Source organism: Lynx rufus, unplaced genomic scaffold (genome assembly GCF_022079265.1).
Source record: "Lynx rufus isolate CCGP_SWC_20201006 ecotype Redwood Valley unplaced genomic scaffold, mLynRuf1.p SCAF_11, whole genome shotgun sequence".
NCBI classification, from domain to species: Eukaryota; Metazoa; Chordata; class Mammalia; order Carnivora; family Felidae; genus Lynx; species Lynx rufus.
The window spans coordinates 59,520,523-59,538,765 of NW_025814825.1; the positions used below are offsets into that span (position 1 = coordinate 59,520,523).

At 51.4% G+C, this 18,243-nt stretch overlaps 1 protein-coding gene across 1 annotated transcript in view; it reads left to right on the forward strand.

Moving 5' to 3' along the window:
* The window catches only part of BTBD16 (BTB domain containing 16), a 44,648-nt gene that overhangs the window by 8,898 nt on the left and 17,507 nt on the right, over positions 1–18,243 (forward strand). Inside the window, exons 5-9 of the mRNA XM_047072748.1 lie at positions 2,570–2,659; positions 4,537–4,651; positions 8,374–8,443; positions 9,870–10,000; positions 17,266–17,385. Of these exons, the coding sequence (XP_046928704.1) occupies positions 2,570–2,659; positions 4,537–4,651; positions 8,374–8,443; positions 9,870–10,000; positions 17,266–17,385 (526 nt within the window). The remainder of the gene's footprint in view (positions 1–2,569; positions 2,660–4,536; positions 4,652–8,373; positions 8,444–9,869; positions 10,001–17,265; positions 17,386–18,243) is intronic.

Consider the following 18,243-nt stretch of genomic DNA (forward strand, 5'->3'; position numbering starts at 1 on the left):
GACTTTCGCTCAGGTCATGATCTCATGGTCTGGGAGTTCAAACCCCGTGTGGGGCTCTGTGCTGACAGTGTGGAGCCTGCTTGGGATTCTCTCTCTCTCTCTCTCTCTCTCTCTCTCTCTCTCTCTGCCCCTCCCCTGCTTAGGCTCTTTCTCTAAAATAGATAAGCTTTAAAAAAAGAAAGAATTGGAAAGAGAAAATGGAATGACTGTTAATGCTGTGGTCTTTGATACGTCTAGAATGATCTCGCTGACAAGACTGGGCCCTGCGAAGACAAGCCCCCTGCTAGAGGCTGGGCCTGACTGGGGGGCGTCAGGGAAGGTGCAGAGATGAATCCCCACTGCCCGGACTGTCACAACTTTCCGGGGTCTCTTCCCAGGCACCAGCATGTGCACCGGGCCCTGGGGACCATGTTCACATGATGCTCAGTGGACACGGCTACCGGCCTTTGTGCACCTGGGAAAGCAGGACGCATCTCACAGTGCATGGCTGGTCTCATGACCCCTGCTTTGGGTTCCTGAGAACACCCGCACTGCATCCTGGAGTGGTGGCCTGTGTGGAGAGGCAGCTCCCCGCGAGCACCCCTGTACTGGCCACACACAGCTGTCCTAGCTGCTCACTTTAAAAAAAAAAAAATTTTATTTAGAAAGAGAGCATGTGAGTGCAGAGCCTGATGCGGGGCTCAACCTCACGAACCACGAGATCACGACCCGACCCAAAATCAAGAGTCGGACGCTTTAACCGACTGAGCCACCCAGGCGCCCCCAGCTGCCCATTTTTGTCCCACCGAGAGTCCCGGATTAGCTGTGCTTTGGCAGGACGTGCTTCTTCTCTAGGAAGAACCCCAAGGAAGAAACAGTGCTCTTTTCCTGAAAAGGAACCACCTTGGTTTCAGAGAACCTCAGAAGCACACGATTCAGCTATTACTTTCCTATTCGATTTTGAGGTTCTACATAAAACAGAGGGAAAGTTGAAGTTCTATCTTCCACTGACTCTGACCCAGCCAATGATATTCCTTTCTTCCTTCAACAAATGTCAAGTGCTTAACCCCTCCTAAGCATGGTCCTAGGAACTCTGTCAGGAGGTTGGGGGACAGACAAGCCAACCCAAAATGACGATAAAGCCCAATAAATAGCATGACCCATGATGATGCGAACTGCCACTTCCGGAGTGCCTCGTCGGTGCCCAGCACCCGTGCAGCCATCCCAGTCAGTGCCCCCAGTGGAGGTGGGCAGAATGCAGCGTGCAGGCGAGAGGCGGTGCTGAAATCCTGGAGAAAAATGATTCAGAGAAGAGAACAAGGCTCAATAAATATTTGCCAAATGAGAGCCTGAACAGAGCCAGGTGCCGTGAGCGTGGTGAGGGGAGGCTCGACAGGGCCTTGCACGTCTGAGGAAAATGGATCTTTATTCTCCCTTTCTCTCCGCGGTCTTCGTAGTTGAACAGCGTGACATCCTTTTTTGGATCCTGACTCGTGTCATTTTTCATCACCTACAACCTTGAGCTCACTAGGCTTAGGATTCTGGGGATGGAATCCACTCATTTACTGGGGACCCGTGTGGGCAAGACTGTGTCGGGTCCCGGGGAGGGAGTGGCGAGTAAACCGTCCGGTGTGCCGGCCCCGCGGGTGAAAAACCAGCAGGCACATGACGTAATCGCAGGTGGTGGTAACAGTGAGTCTAGGAGGAAAAGTAAAGCCAGTTTGGGGGGAAGGTGAGGGTGGGGTGCTACGTTACATATGGAGGCAGGAGGGTGCCCGATGGGGAAGGGATGGAGCCCCGCGACTCTTCTGTGGAACAAGCCACAAGGAGGCAGGTTTGGGGTCCACTGAGCCGGAGACTGGTCGTCTTGGGGCCACTGGAGGGGCTTCAGCTTGGTACCAAGGGTGTGGGATGCCGCTGGAGAGCTGCGAGCGGCGTGTGTTGTAACTCACGTCTTCGAATAAGTCTGAGCGGCTGGGGGAGGCGGGCAGTGAATCGGGCTGCCCCTCCCCTGCCTCCTGGAAGCCTTAGGTGGCAGGGGTCCTCTCTTTGGACACCCGTGGGGCAAAGCTTCAGCAGCCACTGGGTGGGTGCCTGCTTCCCATGCTCATTCTTTAGCAGGGGGTCACTGTGATCCCATCTTGTGCTAGGTCTGGGCTGGGTGCTTGGGTTCAGAGATGACAGGGGCCCACCCCTTGCCCTCAAACTGCTCCCAGACTAAAGAGAGAAAGGGAGGAGGCAGGGAGAGAGAGTGAGCTCGGGAGGAGCTAGTAAAAAATAACTCGTGCAGTGAGAGCAACGGTCTCCCAGCTTTGACCGTCACAGTGGCTGTTTAAGAGCAGGGGGCAAGGTAGCCGACGAGTGCACGGGAACTCTGAACGATTTTTACAACTTCTTATACTTCTTCCACTATTTCTAAATAAATAATCACTTCAGAAATACATCTTCTAAACCAGCAAACAGGAACAAAACCTGGTGTGCTAAATGCCAAGGTCATGGTTGCAAAAGGGCCGTGGGACCTCCCCCTGTACCCGGCACAATTTGCTGCAGCTCTCAGGTCCCTACATCACTCTTCTTTTTCCTTTACCAGCTCAGCTGCCTGGGAAGATCAAGGAAAGACCCCCCACGAAGAAGATGATCATTTCCTTGAAGATCAATGACCCCGTGGTCACTAAAGTTGGTAATGTACCCCTGTCGTCTTAGGCTAAGAATGCCATTGAACAAACGGCCCTCCCGGCTTTAAAAACAAACAACAGAACCACAGATGAGTGGCAGTGTTCAGTACTTCCTGATTAAAACTAGCTGAGCAGAGCAGAGACGGTGGAGTGCAGCTAAAGAGAGGTGCTCATCCCTGGAAAAGAGGTGTGGAGGGTGCAGAGGAGAAAGGAAGTCGCAGGCTCATTAGACCCAAAGGCAGGGAGGCTCAGGTCTGTCCTCCCTCAGGGAGCACTTTGTGTGCCCCTTCCCACCAACTCCCATCCCTGGCTGGCTGCCAGCAGCAGAGAGCTCACCCTCTCCCACTGCACCCTGGCCACCTGGAAATGGACTTCAGTCTTAGTGAAGCACGTGTGCTGTCACATGCTGTCATGGTCTGCAAATGTGCAGGTCGGGAAGCCATCCGCAGAAGCACCGTGTAGACCAGTTGTCCTCAGAGTGCATTGGCTCCCACACAGTGCTGACTGGGATCAGGGAAAATTTGGAATAGCCCAGTCCCTCTGCTCCCTGGTCCCCGGACCTTAGTTCTTAGATATGAAAATATCCGGGCTCTTTCCAGGCATCCTTTTTTTTTTTTTAATTTTTTTTTTACATTTATTTATTTTTGAGAGACAGAGAAACAGAGGACAAGTGGGGAGGGGCACAGAGAGGGGGAGACAGAGAATCTGAAGCAGGCTCCAGGCTCCAAGCCATCAGCACAGAGCCTGACGCGGGGCTCGAACTCACAGACCGTGAGATGATGACCTGAGCTGAAGTCGAACACTCAACCAACTGAGCCACCCAGGTGCCCCTCCAGGCATCCTTAACTTTTTGGGAGAGCCCAGACTCTGAGGACAAGATTTTCCTGAGGAAGAAAGCACAGCCACGCACACACAGCATTCTGTACGTATTTGGGCAGTCACCTCCCTGCACAGGCCATGGAGCCCAGGTTAGCAGAGAACCCCTGAGGCGCAGACCCCGGGATGGGTTTAGAATAGCATTCTTTCAGTGCAAACTGGTGCAGCCTCTCTGGAAAACAGTATGGAGGTTCCTCACACAATTAAAAATAGATCCACCCTCTGACCCAGCAATAGCACTGCTAGGAATTTCCCCAAGGGATACAGGAGTGCTGATGCATAGGGCACTTGTACCCCAATGTTTATAGCGGCACTTTCAACAATAGCCAAACTATGGAAAGAGCCTAAACGTCCATCAACTGACAAATGGATAAAGAAGATGTGGTTTATATATACAATGGAATACTACTTGGCAATGAGAAAGAATGAAATCTGGCCCTTTGTAGCAATGTGGATGGAACTTATTATGCTAAGTGAAATAAGTCAGGCAGAGAAAGACAGATACCATGTTTTCACTTGTATGTGCATCCTGAGAAACTTAACAGAAGACCATGGGGGAGGGGAAGGGGAAAAAAAAAAGTTACAGAGAGGGAGGGAGGCAAACCATAAGAGACTCTTAAATACTGAGAACAAACTGAGGGTTGAGGGGGGGAGGGGGGGAGGGGAAAGTGGGTGATGGGTGATGGGCATTGAGGAGGGCACCTGTTGGGATGAGCCCTGGGTGTTGTATGGAAGCCAAGTTGACAATAAATTTCATATTAGAAAAAAAAAATCGCATTCTTTCAGCAGGAGCTCACTTTTCTTTGGCTTCATCTTCCTTGGTGGAGGCTGGGAGCCCGGGCTGTAGCTGTGCTCAGGTCCGAGCATGTGCGTTTCCTCTAAGGGCATCTCTGCCGACACAGCCAGGGGACCCTTGAGCATCCAGCCAGGAGGGCACCTGCAAGGGAGGGACGCGGGGTCCAGAGCCCCGGGCTGACGGCTTTCTCTCTTGGATGCTGCCTCCCAGCCTTCGCCATGGCCCTGAAGAGCCTCTACCTGAGCCAGGTGGAGATGAACGTCAACGACGTGCTGGCCGTGCTGGCTTCCGCACACGTTCTCCAGTTCAGCAGCCTGTTTCAAAGGTAAGGAAACATAGCAAGGCTCGGGCCAGGCCCAGCCCTGGGCAAGGTAGAGGGGGGCCCCCCTGGCCCATTCATAGAATGGCCCCTGTCCACGGGCTAGAACATCCGGGTTTCCTGGCACAGAGCTGTGGGTCTGCAGAGGGACCGAGGCACAAATCCACCCGTCTCTTTCAGTATTCTTCAAAAAAAACCAGTCTTTTTCTTAAAGTTTTCTATTTATCTTTTTTTTTTTTTTTAATTTTTTTTTCAACGTTTATTTATTTTTGGGACAGAGAGAGACAGAGCATGAACGGGGGAGGGGCAGAGAGAGAGGGAGACACAGAATCAGAAACAGGCTCCAGGCTCCGAGCCATCAGCCCAGAGCCTGACGCGGGGCTCGAACTCCCGGACCGCGAGATCGTGACCTGGCTGAAGTCGGACGCTTAACCGACGGCGCCACCCAGGCGCCCCATCTATTTATCTTTGAGAGACAGAGTGCTAGCGGGGAGGGGCAGAGAGAGAGGGAGACACAGAATCTGAAGCGGGCTCCAGGCTCTGAGCTGTCCGCACAGAGCCCGATGCGGGTCATGTGAGATCATGACCTGAGCTGAAGTCAGACGCTTAACTGACTGAGCCACCCAAACGCCCCTGGAATAGTTTTATTCTTACAAATGTTACACACGGTCACGGTAGATCTTTCAGAAGAGAGAAAAATGCAACGATCAAAGTCAGCTGCCCACCAGTCCCGCTGCCCACTGGGGGCACAGCCTTTCTCTTGGGGATTCAGACCCCACTGACCCACCTGGGCTGCCTGTCAGGGGGGCCGAGCAGGGGAAACCAGGGGGCGTTCACAGTGGATGGACATCGAATGTGAAAGCCTGCTCATCCTGCCAAGGGTGGCCTGGGTTCATGGGCACCAAGAGAACGTGTGGGTACTGAAAGCAGAAGAGTGCAATGCAGCCTTAGGGGCTGACGTTCAGAGGCTCCCAGTTTTCATTAGACTTTTTCCGCAAAGCCAGAAGCAGCCTAGGGCCTGTGCTGAGCCCTGCCATAAGCCGCTCTTTGGTCTCCCTGGGCCTCAGTGTTCTCAGATGTGAAATGGGGCTCATTACATTCATCCTGAGTACTTCGCGGGACTTTGTTCAGGGTGAGGGGATGTCAGCACGAAGGGCTTGGAGGTGGGGCCTTTGCCCCGGTCAGACATGGTTCTCAGCTTTTGGCGAGGGTGACCTCACTTTATCCTCCCTGCAGGGAGGTGGTATATCATTATGTCCACTTCACAGACAAGCAAACTGAGGCCTCACGAGGTGAGTAACTTGCACAAGACCACAGTAGAGCCGCCAGAACATGCAGGAGGCCAGGGGTCTCGGAACCTGTACCCCTAACACTGTCCTTTTCGGCTTTGCTCTGCTGAGGAGGTAGTGTCGCTTGCTCGTTCAGGGGTTCACTGACTTTCAATGGCATTTGGTGAGGTGAGGTTTGCTTGGGGCCAGTCACCTGCCAGCTCATTCCGTCACCTTCGTTCACTCATCTGCTCCTTTAAGAACGACGTCTTGGGCGTCTCCAGGACACCAGGACCAGAGGGGCAAGGGCCCTGCCCTCTGAAGCTTCTTGCCCTACGGTCTCCAGGGCACAGGAAATGAGTAAAGTGGAATGAAGGACAGGGATTCCCAGATGGAACATTTTGTGTTATGTGTGATTAATTTCAAGTAAACGGGGCCCAGTGATTAACAAGAACAGTTCTTAGAACCTCCCCCTTTTCCGTATCCCGTAATACTGCTCCATTCCAGTAACTTACGAAAGAGTAGGTGAACCGAGTGGAAAATTGCTGATGGGATTCACTCTTCTAGAATATTCTGTCCCTTCCCTTGGGCTTTTTCGGGGATGTGTGCCTCCTGCAGTCATGTCCCGGACATCGAGCTGGTGTCTTATAGTCTTTGATTTCCTAATACCTTCTGGGATTCAACATAGAGAGGGGATTTAGGGCAGGGATGGTCCACCAAGCTTGTTCTGCTCTACGCCTCAGTATCCTCTTTTGAGGAAATGAATGGATGAATGAGCTTCCCATCCAAGACAAGAGAGGACATCAGCTGCTCTGTAGACGGCAGGGGTAGGATCTCTCCCAAGGATCTTGCAGGTTTCAATTCACTTTCGTAGAGTCCACACAGCCAGCTTCAACCCCAAAGACGCTTTTGAGCAGGGGTCTCATTTCTGGGGCACCTGAAATGACTCAGGCCAGATGCTCGATCAAGAGCATCAAGAAGCCTTATGAGGGATGCAGACGTCCCATGAACTGAGGGATGCAGGCTCTCGGAGGCCTGGACGTGACAACCGAGGGCACACTGAGGGGACCAGAGTCTTGAAGAGGTGCTCCAGCGTGCCGGCATGGCCTGACCTGGACGGTGGGTGGCGGGAGGTGGGAGACCAGCAGGTGTAGGTACAGCCAGATTGTGTAGGGTCTGGGGCTGACTAAGGAGTCCAGTCTAGACTGCAGTCCGGGGTTTGCTGAGATTTCCCTCGTATTGTATATACCACCCATCTTCCGTGCCATACAGCCTTCATAAAACTGCTAAGTCCCAGCTTCCTTGCTCAGGACACTTCTGAGCAGCTCTTTCCTGGTGCTCTAATATCTCTGGTCCCAAAGCCGGAAGGCCAGCCTCCCTCATGGAGCAGGGATTCCAGCTGCTGTCTGTCAGCCTTGGCTGCCCTACCTCAGGCCCAGCTTCCTTGGAACCCTAGCCCTGGCTATTGGGGGCCCATCTTACTCTTGGAACCCTAGCCCTGGCTATTGGGGGCTAAGCCAAGAATGACAGCTTCTTCATTTTCCTTCCTCCACCCCAACTGGGTTCAAGGTCAGAGCAGCAAGGGCTTTGGGGATAATGAGCCAGACCCGTCATTGCACGGGGGCATATGGACCTTGCTCAAGATTCTCCAGATAGCCGTGGCCAGGTCTTACAGGTCAGATCCCGGTTGGCCTGGCACACAGCTGGGCTGGCTGTCACCTGCCTTCAAGAGGCTGATGGTACATCTGGCCGCAATGTGGCAGCACAAGCCTCAGTGTGTGTATATGTGTGTGTGTGTGTGGTACGTGGGTGCATGTGGGTGTGTTTGTATAGGGGAACAGAAATGTCGTGTGGGTCACTCTGATAGCATCACAAATCCAGGTGCTGAACAAGACCTCAAAGGTCATCTTGGCTGAGCTCCCAGCCAAGGGAAGAATCACCCAGATGGCTGCCCTGGTCTGAATCACACGTAGCAGAAGCCATTCCCCTTCGGGGGATGCGGAGTGTGCGTGCCGGTTCCATCTGGTACGGTTCCTTGATTTCGTGCATCAGATATGCGCACTGGCCCAGCTGGGCTCAGGGCTGTCACGTGCATGCATGTATGAGCATGTTTCAGGCTTGCTTGGTGTCCCCTGGTCTGGGGAAGCCTGGCCATTCCAGTTCAGCCTGGCCGATGAGTCTGACCGTGAGAAAGGGGGAGCACGAGTGAGGGCGTCAGCCTCTTAGAACACTAACTTCTGTGCCTTAACTCCAAGCCCAGCTAATGCTGTTCCCGTTTGTCGCTGGTAAGAGCCAGCACCTAAAGAACACCATGCCTGGTGGCCGGCAGGACTCGCACCTCTGGCAAACACTCGGTTTCCAGCTCTCCCAGCATCCTGGAGTTGAATGAAACCTCTGGGGCTGCCCCTTCTCTGAAAGCAGCCTCGGGACCCTCCAGGAACAGCATTTCTCTCTCTGCAGGTGTGTGGCCGTGATGATGAAGGGACTCACGCCAAGCACCATCAAGAGCTTTTACCTGGCCGGCTGCAAGGTGAGAACAACCTGGACAGAGCATACGGCACCTGGGGACTTTTGGGAGCACCCCAGCCTCTAGGATTTTACCCGCCGGGCCCAGCTCCAAACAATTATGAAAAAGAATTTTAGGGGCGCGCCTGGGTGGCGCGGTCAGTTGAGCGTCCGACTTCAGCCAGGTCACGATCTCGCGGTCCGTGAGTTCGAGCCCCGCGTCGGGCTCTGGGCTGATGGCTCGGAGCCTGGAGCCTGTTTCCGATTCTGTGTCTCCCTCTCTCTCTGCCCCTCCCCCGTTCACGCTCTGTCTCTCTCTGTCCCAAAAATAAATAAACGTTGAAAAAAAAAATTAAAAAAAAAAAAAAGAATTTTATTTTGAAGGGACATCTTAGGGGTGCCTGGGTGGCTCAGTCGGTTAAGCATCCGACTTTGGCTCGGGTCACGAACTCCTGGTACGTGAGTTCGAGCCCTACTTCAGGTGAGCTCGAGCCCTGCTTCGGGCTCCGCATTCTCTCTGCCCCGTGTGGGATTCTTTCTGCGCCTTGCTCACTCTCTCAAAATATAAATAAATAAATAAATAAATAAATAAATAAATAAAGTGTTAAAAAATTAAAAAACAAAAGGACATTTTAAAGCCAAAAATCAAATAATAATAATAATAATAATAATAATAATAACAACAATAAATGTAAACAAAAACTTAAAAACTAAGGGGGAAAAAATACGAGCACAGTCTTTCTCACCAGAATAGCAGACAGTCAGTATCAGGAATAAATGATGTAATCTAACGGTCTCATTCTCAGAGGAGAACGCCACCTGATCCATCCTGATCAGGGTGACAGCTTCTAAGTGGCAGTGCTGGGCTCGAACCCCAGGCCATCTGACCCCTGCCTTCCTCTGTGAGGCTACCGTTGACCTGGATGGGCACTCACCCCGTGAAACAGGCCCGTCTGACCGTGACGTCTGGTTCACTCACGATCGGCTGGTCCCAGTGCTCTCGTAACGGCAGCTAAGAACGTGCTAAGTGCCTATTTTGTCAAAGACAATAAGTGTCCCCACCGTCCATCAGTAACTAGAAAGTCACTCTGTGGGCAGTGTCTTTGCATTCTGGTCAACATTTTCTTTTCCGGCCACTCTTGGCCTGGGAAGGACTGTAGCCCCCAGGACGTGCAAAGCGTACTGAGACCCTGCCAAGGTCCCTGGCCCTGGGAGAACCTTCCCACTTCCTTTGGACTTTGATGTCAGGGTATGTGCCCCCCACCAGCCTCAGCACTCCATCTGGGGTACACCCTGCAGGCCCTTCCATGATCCGTGACTGACTTCAGCCCAGAGATTTCAGTGTGCAAGTCCTGTGGTCAGACCACCAGGCAGCATCGTCACAGGCCAGCAGAGGGCGCCAAGAGTTCAGGGATCGCTTTATCTATCCTTGGCTTTTCTTGCCTTCGCAGTACAAGGAAGAGCAGCTCACCACTGCCTGCGAGAAGTGGCTGGAAATGAACTTGGTCCCTCTGGTAGGGACACAGATCCACCTCCGGAAAATCCCGCAGGAGCTGCTTCACAGAGTGCTGCGGTCCCCCAGGTCAGAGCTGGTGCCCAGGGGTGCTGTGTTGGGGGTGGGGGGTACCAGGAGCCCCCACCACCCTGCCTGGGGCAGCAGGGCCGGTCCTGGGAAGGGGGTGCTCCAGCGGGGTGCATCCACACCCCTGCTGGCCAGGCCAGGTGTCCTACACGTCCTCCATCCCAAACTCCCCACCATCCTGAACAGCTGGCCCGGGTGGGGGCTGAAACGCGGGGCACTGTGGGTAGGGATGGGGACAAGACCCCTTCACGCTCCTTCACTGGGGTGAGGACCTTCTGGGTGCCCGCTGTCCCGTGACCCACATGGTGGTTCATTCAGTAATTGCCTACATAATGTTAAAAAATCCTGACAACATTAATATACACCCACTGTGGAAAATGGAAAACAGGGAAACACAGAAAACAGAAAATAAGCACTCTCGTCCTAAATTGATTCCTGCCTTTAGCCCTGAGCCCTCTCCTGAACAGATGTGACCCAGACACCGGACTCTCTGTTTGACGCTCGAGCTAAAACCCAACCCTGGGGGCCCCCACCCTGTGTTCCTTTAGCGGCTGATCAAACCGGAATCTTGGGGGGCCTTCTGAACATCACGTGACCCTCCGCCCCGACTGCGTCAGTAGCACTTTCAGACCCAGCCCATCTCTAAGGGCTTCTCTCCACAGGCACCAGCCAGAGATCTCCGTCATCTGTTGTCTGGACCACTGCAGGGACCTCTGACTCAGGGTGTTGTGTCAGCTCTTGACCCCCTCCAAGAACATCTCTAGCCAAAGAGCTGTTGGCATGCCCACATCTCACCAGCCACGAGGCACCCACGGGGGCTACCTTGGATCTCAGCCCTGCCCAGCTCCTTGGTACCCACCAGTCTGCTCCCCTCCAGCCCAGTTCCTAGAAACGTCCCCAGTTCTTGGCCTTTTAGGTTTATTTCCAGTGTTTTATCAATATGAAAGTAGCGTCTTGGTGACCTCCTTCAATGTACCTCCTTCTATCTTCATCCCAGATTATCTTCCCACATGAAATTTCTAGAAGTGACATTATTAAGTCAACAGGGCTTTCTGGTTTTGTCACAGGTAAAAAGCATTCTAAAAAATATTCTATTTGAAAATAATTTCTAACAAATCAAGATGGCAAGAACAGTATAAAGAATATTTCTATACCCTTTACCCTATTTTGTTCAGTTTCTGCTGTTTGTTTGATCATCTGCATCTGTAGGTATAACTGTGTACCCACATAGTTTTTCCTGAACGCTCTGAAAGCAAGTTGCACACATCATGTACCCTGTCTCCTAAATGCTTCAGTGTTTATTTCCTAACAGAAAGAACCTTTTAATGTAATCACAATGCAGTTATCAACTTCAGGGAACTTAGCATTGATGTTAATGCCTTGACATGATTAGCCCAGTGCCGTCCTTTATAACATTTCTTCCCCCAGTGCGGGATCTGGTTTAGGATCACATATCGTATTTACTTGCCATGACTCTTTGGGACTCTTGAAAAGGTTCTCGATACCCACTGCCAAGGTACCGAGATTGTATTCCCTTTGGGTAGGTTTCAAAAGTGAGAAGTAAATTCCACTACACATTTTAGCCGTATGTTAGAAATGGAATGTTTACTCGTGGTCGTGTGGCGGAAAGCGTTCTGATATCAGAAATTAGATCTGCAAAGATTCATTCCACTGTTGGTTTGAATTTACTAAGTGGCTTGTGATGCCCTCGCACTTACAGAGAAATGTGGTTGGTGGAACAGAGTTCTGGTGTGGAAGGAGACCATATTAGCAGGAAGACCTCAGGAACCCAGTCCAGGAACACTTCTGGGGCCCTGGGCGGGGAGGCACTCCTGGTGTCATCCTGCCCTACTCCCTGATGCTTTTCCCCAACCTCCGGCAGAGGAGAGGTTACACAACCGTGGAGGAAAAGGTAAACAAGGCATCCCTTAGACTTTTCGTAACACCGTCCCTCCCTTGGAAAGACTGAGCTGTCGCACCCTGGTAGTATTTGACCAAGAAAAGGGAAAAGTTGTGTGACCACAGCCAGAACCTTGGTGATGGAACAGGCCTTACAAAATGTCCACTAGGCAGGAAAAGAGGTCAAGCACCTTCCACATCAAGCGTCTAGACTCACAAGCTTGGAGAGACATGACGGAGCTGGGAACTGGGTCCTGCTCCTCGGGCCCCTCCCCCAGGAGCTGTGTCCACACAACCCAGAGCCATCCCGGCAGCTGGAGGAGACCCTGTGTGGCCTTGAGCATGTCATGGGCCCATGTGCCTTGGAGAGACCGGGCTAACGGCTCCCAGACTCGTGCTCGTGTTCCCCGGGGCACATTCTCCTCACCCGCCCTGTTGATGTCCAGTGACCGCCTGCTCTAAAGCTGGAGGGAGGTGGGGAACAGAGGGTGCTGGAAGACAGGGCCTGGCCGCACCCCGTGCCCGGCGGGATTGTTAGACATTCACCCAGGCTCAGGTTCCTCATCTGGGCGAACTTGTTGGCTGGTGGATCTGGCACTTTGGACCGCAGCTAATGAAGAACAAACCTTTGGACGAGTTCGCTGTTACCGAGCACACTGGGGTATGTGCGCAGCCCTGTGCGCTGTGCCTTTCAACCACCACAACCCTATGCGATAGGTAGTTATTGCCCCTAAGATAAGAGGGACAGTAAAAGGCAGGGCTGGGCTCCAACCTGGGACTCAGGCTCCAAGGTCCAGGCTCACACCCTCCATGCTGCAACGTCTCTTCATTCGTCACAGAGACCAGGCTTCCCGGCAACCAGAACTCCACCAGATCTGGGTCGTCCTGGCAAGTCACGTGACGCCAGAGGAGCCATGTGGCCACGCCAACCCTTGAGGTCGGGAATGGCGCATCCCCGGGGCCCAGGAAGGTACACTGTGGCCCACCCCCTGGTGTTTGGGTTTCTAAGCATCATCGGGACAACATCCTTCTCAGCAGGTGCTTCAACTTCTGGGCTGTTCACCTTCCCTTTCTGAAGTCCCTTTGACCTCAGCTCCCTTTGGGTTTTGCTCTCCATTTTATAAATGACCTCGCATAAAATACACACCGGTTTACTGGCCTCCAGGGCCTCTGGTTTTAATTTCTTTGCCTGGGCCTTGGGTTTTCAGTTCATTTTGTCTTTAGAGGTCACCACTAGGTTACCCTGTTCCACTAACTCTAATATTATGAAAGCTTCATTCCGAGTTTTCTGGAAGCCAAGCTCCTTGTAGACTCAGGAACATGGAAAACTTGGCAAGCTGTCTGGTTCCTATCAGCAGGAAGGCTGCCTTGCCGCCCCTGCAACGGGGGTGTGCCCGCTTCTCCCCGGCTTCCTGTCGAGGACACCACATGTCTTGAGGGCTCAAGAATTCCCAAGAGAAGCCCCCGCTGTCCTCCACATCAGGCCTGTCCAACAGCTTTCCCACTAACATGTGGAACACCACGGGGCATGGCTCTCAAACGTGATAGTTCCTGGGGCGCCTGGGGGGCTGAGTCTTAGGTTAAGTGTCTGACTTCGGCTCAGGTCATGATCTCGCAGTTTGTGAGTTCGAGCCCCGCGTCAAACTCTGTGCGGACAGCTCAGAGCCTGGAGCCTGCTTCGGATTCTGTGTCTCCCTCTCTCTCTGCCCCTTCATCACTTGCACTCTGTCTCTCTCTCTCTCTCTCTCAAAAAAGTAAAACATTAAAAAAAAAAAAAGTAGGGGTGCCTGGGTGGCTCAGTCGGTTAAGCGTCTGACTTCAGCTCAGGTCACGATCTCGCGGTCCGTGAGTTCGAGCCCTGCGTCGGGCTCTGGGCTGATGGCTCAGAGCCTGGAGCCTGCTTCCGATTCTGTGTCTCCCTCTCTCTCTGCCCCTCCCCCGTTCATGCTCTGTCTCTCTCTGTCTCAAAAATAAATTAAACGTTAAAAAAAAAAAATTAAAAAAAAAGAAAAAAGTATAGTTCCTGAAGCTGGTGGTTCTCTGGCTAATCGCAATACCTACTAACGATTGAGCACTTGTTGCATACAGAACACTCTGAGTGGGTTATCAGCCTAATTCCTGTAGCCACCCAGTGAGGTGGGTACTGTTACCTGCTTTCTTACCTGTGGAATGGAGATTACGGGAAATGCAAAGATTGACCCAGGCTCTCTCCATGCAGCGTGAGAAATGGGATTTGAATGCAGGTCCGGGCGGCCTCAAAACCCCAGGTCATTACCAGCCTAGCCCATTTCTCCTTATTGATAATCAAGATCAATAAGGATATTGATGGATCTATTTTTCATTGTAGAAAAAAACTTTTAAATGTAGGAAGATCACAGTTGGGCCCACTTCCCAAAATGAACAGTGACATTTTGTCATAAGAAAGAAAACATTACCAATAAAGCAGGACTCAACTGTGCACCCTCTCCAGCCTTATTCTCCTTCCATTCTCTCTGCCTCCCTCCCTCCCTCCCTAAAGACAATCAGACCATTGTCACGGGCTCCCGTGAATTCATCCGTGTGATTATATTCTTACTACATATATGTGTGTCCATAAATAACATTTTGCAAAGGCTTAAACTTCAAATAAATGTTCTCATAGTGACTTTAATGTTCTGCCCCTTACTTTACTCACTAACATGATGCGATGTGTTCTCTCCGTATTGGTACTTACATATCTGATTAGCATTTTAAATTTGATGGTGTACAGGGTTCCATAGAATGAATAGATAGCAATTTTTCTTTCCCTTCTTAATGGCCTTTTGATTTATTTTGCTTCATTTTTTTGTTGTGGCAATCGATGCTGCCGTGGGTACCCTTGTTCGTGGTTTCTTGTTTGCGTTGAGACGGTGTTCTCTATACTCAAAGGGGGCCTTTATTATTTACATACAATTTTCTCAAAAAAAAAAAGACAAACAGTGCCTTGTTAGAAGCATTCTTCTCTTAAAGAACAAATGCCAGTTGCCTCCCAATGGCTATTAGTGAGCCCCAGTAAACACAGGGAGAACAGCCCAGATGTTCCCCGAGGGAAGTTTAAGAACTCTGTAAGTTCTGTTTTGATTGAGGCCATCAGGGCTCTTATGTAAATGAAAATATGTTTGAGTGTCCTGAGCAGGAGCCAATACTTTACTGGTACTTGGCCTAAAGACAGGGCTTTATTTGAACAATTACCATTCACAATGAAAGTAAAACCAGAATCCTGATTCACGGAGCCCCAGTTACTCCTCCTGTGTTGCTGCCTATTCCTCTTTGGAGAGGTCCCAAAGAACCTTCTGGGCTTGGGAACCTTGGGCTTGGATTCTGCACCGGGAGTCATGTAGCTCCCCAGCCCAGAGGTGGTTGGTGTCCCTGTGGAGTTCTATGTGGGCACATCATCATATCAAGTGGCTGTGACATCCCCCCTCCTGCCTCACTGTCATTGCCCAGACAGTGACAAATTTTGTCCTGTCTGGCCAGAGTCAAAGCCCATGCATCTGTAGGTAACCTGAAAACAGAGCAAAGAGACATTCTGTGATCAGAAATAGTGTCAAAGGTGGGTGGGTGACATTTCCATTGTTCTTTAGAGTCCCTACTTAGCTTGGGTCCCACCCACCAAGACCACTCAAAGTTGCGGGTGCAGAGGCCGTGACAGGTTTCGAAGCCAGTGTGCCGTTCCTGTGGTCAAGACCGGAAATATCGAGGGGTTTAAGAAACACCGAAATGACTTCTCGGATAATCAAGTTGTTGGAGGCTGTTTAGAGAACCTCTTTGGGAAACACCCTTCCTTTACAGAGTTGACACCGTGGGGAGCGACACTCGCTCCTTCTCACCACTTGTTTCTTGATAAGAAGTCTCATGCCGCTGCAGGCCAAGCGTGGGTTCTGCAGCCAGGACCTGGCCCTGCCACTTACGAGTCCCAGCGGCCACTCACTAGCACGCTCCTAGGTGCCAGGCGCTGCACTCAGCGAGCTGTACGTGTGTGGTCAGCTCGATGATGTCGACATCCCAACGCCCAGAGCCTGTGAATCTGTCAGGTTGCATGGCAAAGAGGAAAAACATTGCGGATGGATGACCTTGAGCTGGGGAGGGCGTCCTGGGTTACCCAGGTGGGCCCAGGATAATCACAAGGCTCCTTCCACATGGAAGAGGGAGGCAGGAGGATCAGAACCAGAAGGAGATTGATTGGAAGGCACTGTGCTGTTGGCTTGAGGGTGGAGGAAGGAGCCACAGGCCATGGGATGTGGGTGGCCTCTGGAAGCTGGAAAAGGCAAGGAAATGACTTTCCATAGAGCCTCCAGAAAGAAGGCGGCCCACCCCTGGATCTTAGCTCAGTGAGATCGATTTTTATTCTTCTGACCTCCACAACCGTAAGATAATACATGTGTGTTGTTTTAAGCCACTTGGTTCATAGCTTGTTACCGCAGCGACAGGAAAACTCAGCATTGTCACTCACGTAGACTTTGAGCGTTGGCTGTCACCACTATCTGCAGATGAGGGCGAAGTGGCTGGGGGATCCCCCAGCAGCCTGCAGGAGGCCCCACAGCCAGCGTGGGGCCAAACGGAGCCACGCCAGGTCTGACCCCAGGATCCTGTGACCTTGGATAAGCTATTTAGCCCTCAGTCGGGGCTGGGACTAGAAGGTGATGAGTGAGGCGCTAACCTCGGGTGCAAAATTTAAGGGGACACAAAACAACCCTCAGTCTTCAGGTAAAGTATATTGTAGTGCGATACTTCAAAATCGACAGTAATGCAAAAGAACACAATGAATGAATGGGGCGCCTGGGTGGCTCGGTCGGCTAAGCATCTGACTGTTTATTTCAGCTCAGGTTATGATCTCATGGTTCCGGGATGGAGCCTTGAGTCGGGCTCCATGCTGGGCATGCAGCCTGCTTGAGATGCTCTCTCTCTCCCTTTCCCTTTGCCCCTCCCCACTCAAAACCCACGCTGAACAAAATATTAAAATTTTAAGTAAACATAGGGCCAGTCTGAATTCACATATCCATATAAGGAATGTATCGCAACTTTGCAGGATTGCCATGTGGAATTAAACGAAAGAAACATCCAAACACGTCTCACACACACCTGTCTGTGGTAAGGGCTCATTAAATGCTGCCCGTGGCTTTGGTGGCACAGCGGGTGGGCGTCAGGCTGCTGAGGGTCACATCCCAGCGCTGCCATTCACTGTCCCAGTGACCCAGAGAAGGTCACTTCATCTCTCTCTGGCTGAAGTGACCGACAGACTCGGGGGTGGTATTGCCTCAGACCTCAACTCACTTTTAACTTTCCGTTTTCTTACAAATCGTGTGAGATTTTGCTATTCCTGAAATGTCTTCTCTTATTTCGGCCAGGTTGTTCACTTTTAATGAGTTTCATCTTCTGAAAACGCTACTTTTGTGGGTCTTCTTGCAACTGAACCCCAAAGTGCAGACAGTTCCTGCGCAGGAAACGGTGCTGGCATTTTTTACCAGGTAACACGACTTCGTGTTGATTGATGAAACGCACATACGCTGGGTTTCTGTACTCATAATATCATGGAGGAAAAGCATCAATGACATGATTTTTGATAGCATCATCTAGAGTGCACAGAATGCAATTTTCTTTATGGGGCCTAAGATTCTGGGGTATCTTCAAGCCGCTGGAAATGGCTCACGTACTTGAAAACGTGAATAACATGTAGGTGCGATCATAAGAGATACTCATGTGCTTCTGAACACGTTCTGTCCAGCAAAAGACATGCTATACGAGGTACTCCTTTTATTTAGAAAAATGTATTACCAAACCACACTGACCTTAAAAACATCGTATTTTTTTTTTTCAACGTTTATTTATTTTTGGGACAGAGAGAGACAGAGCATGAACGGGGGAGGGGCAGAGAGAGAGGGAGACACAGAATCGGAAACAGGCTCCAGGCTCCGAGCCATCAGCCCAGAGCCCGACGCGGGGCTCGAACTCACGGACCGCGAGATCGTGACCTGGCTGAAGTCGGACGCTTAACCGACTGCGCCACCCAGGCGCCCCAAAAACATCGTATTTTAAATGTACCTAGGGGCGCCTGGTGGATCAGTTGGTTAAGGGTCTGACTCTTGATTTCCACTCAGGTCATGATCTCACGATTTTTGGGTTTGAGTCCTGCATCGGGCTCTGCGCTGACAGTGTAGAGCCTGCTTGGGATCCTCTCTCTCTTCCTCTCTGCCCCTCCCCCACTCACTTGCACTCTCTCTCTCTCTCTCTCTCTCTAAGTAAATAAATAAATAAACTTTAAAAAAGGTACCTAAATTAGACCAGGTTATCCTCACTTATATTTCACAACAGCATATAAAATTCTG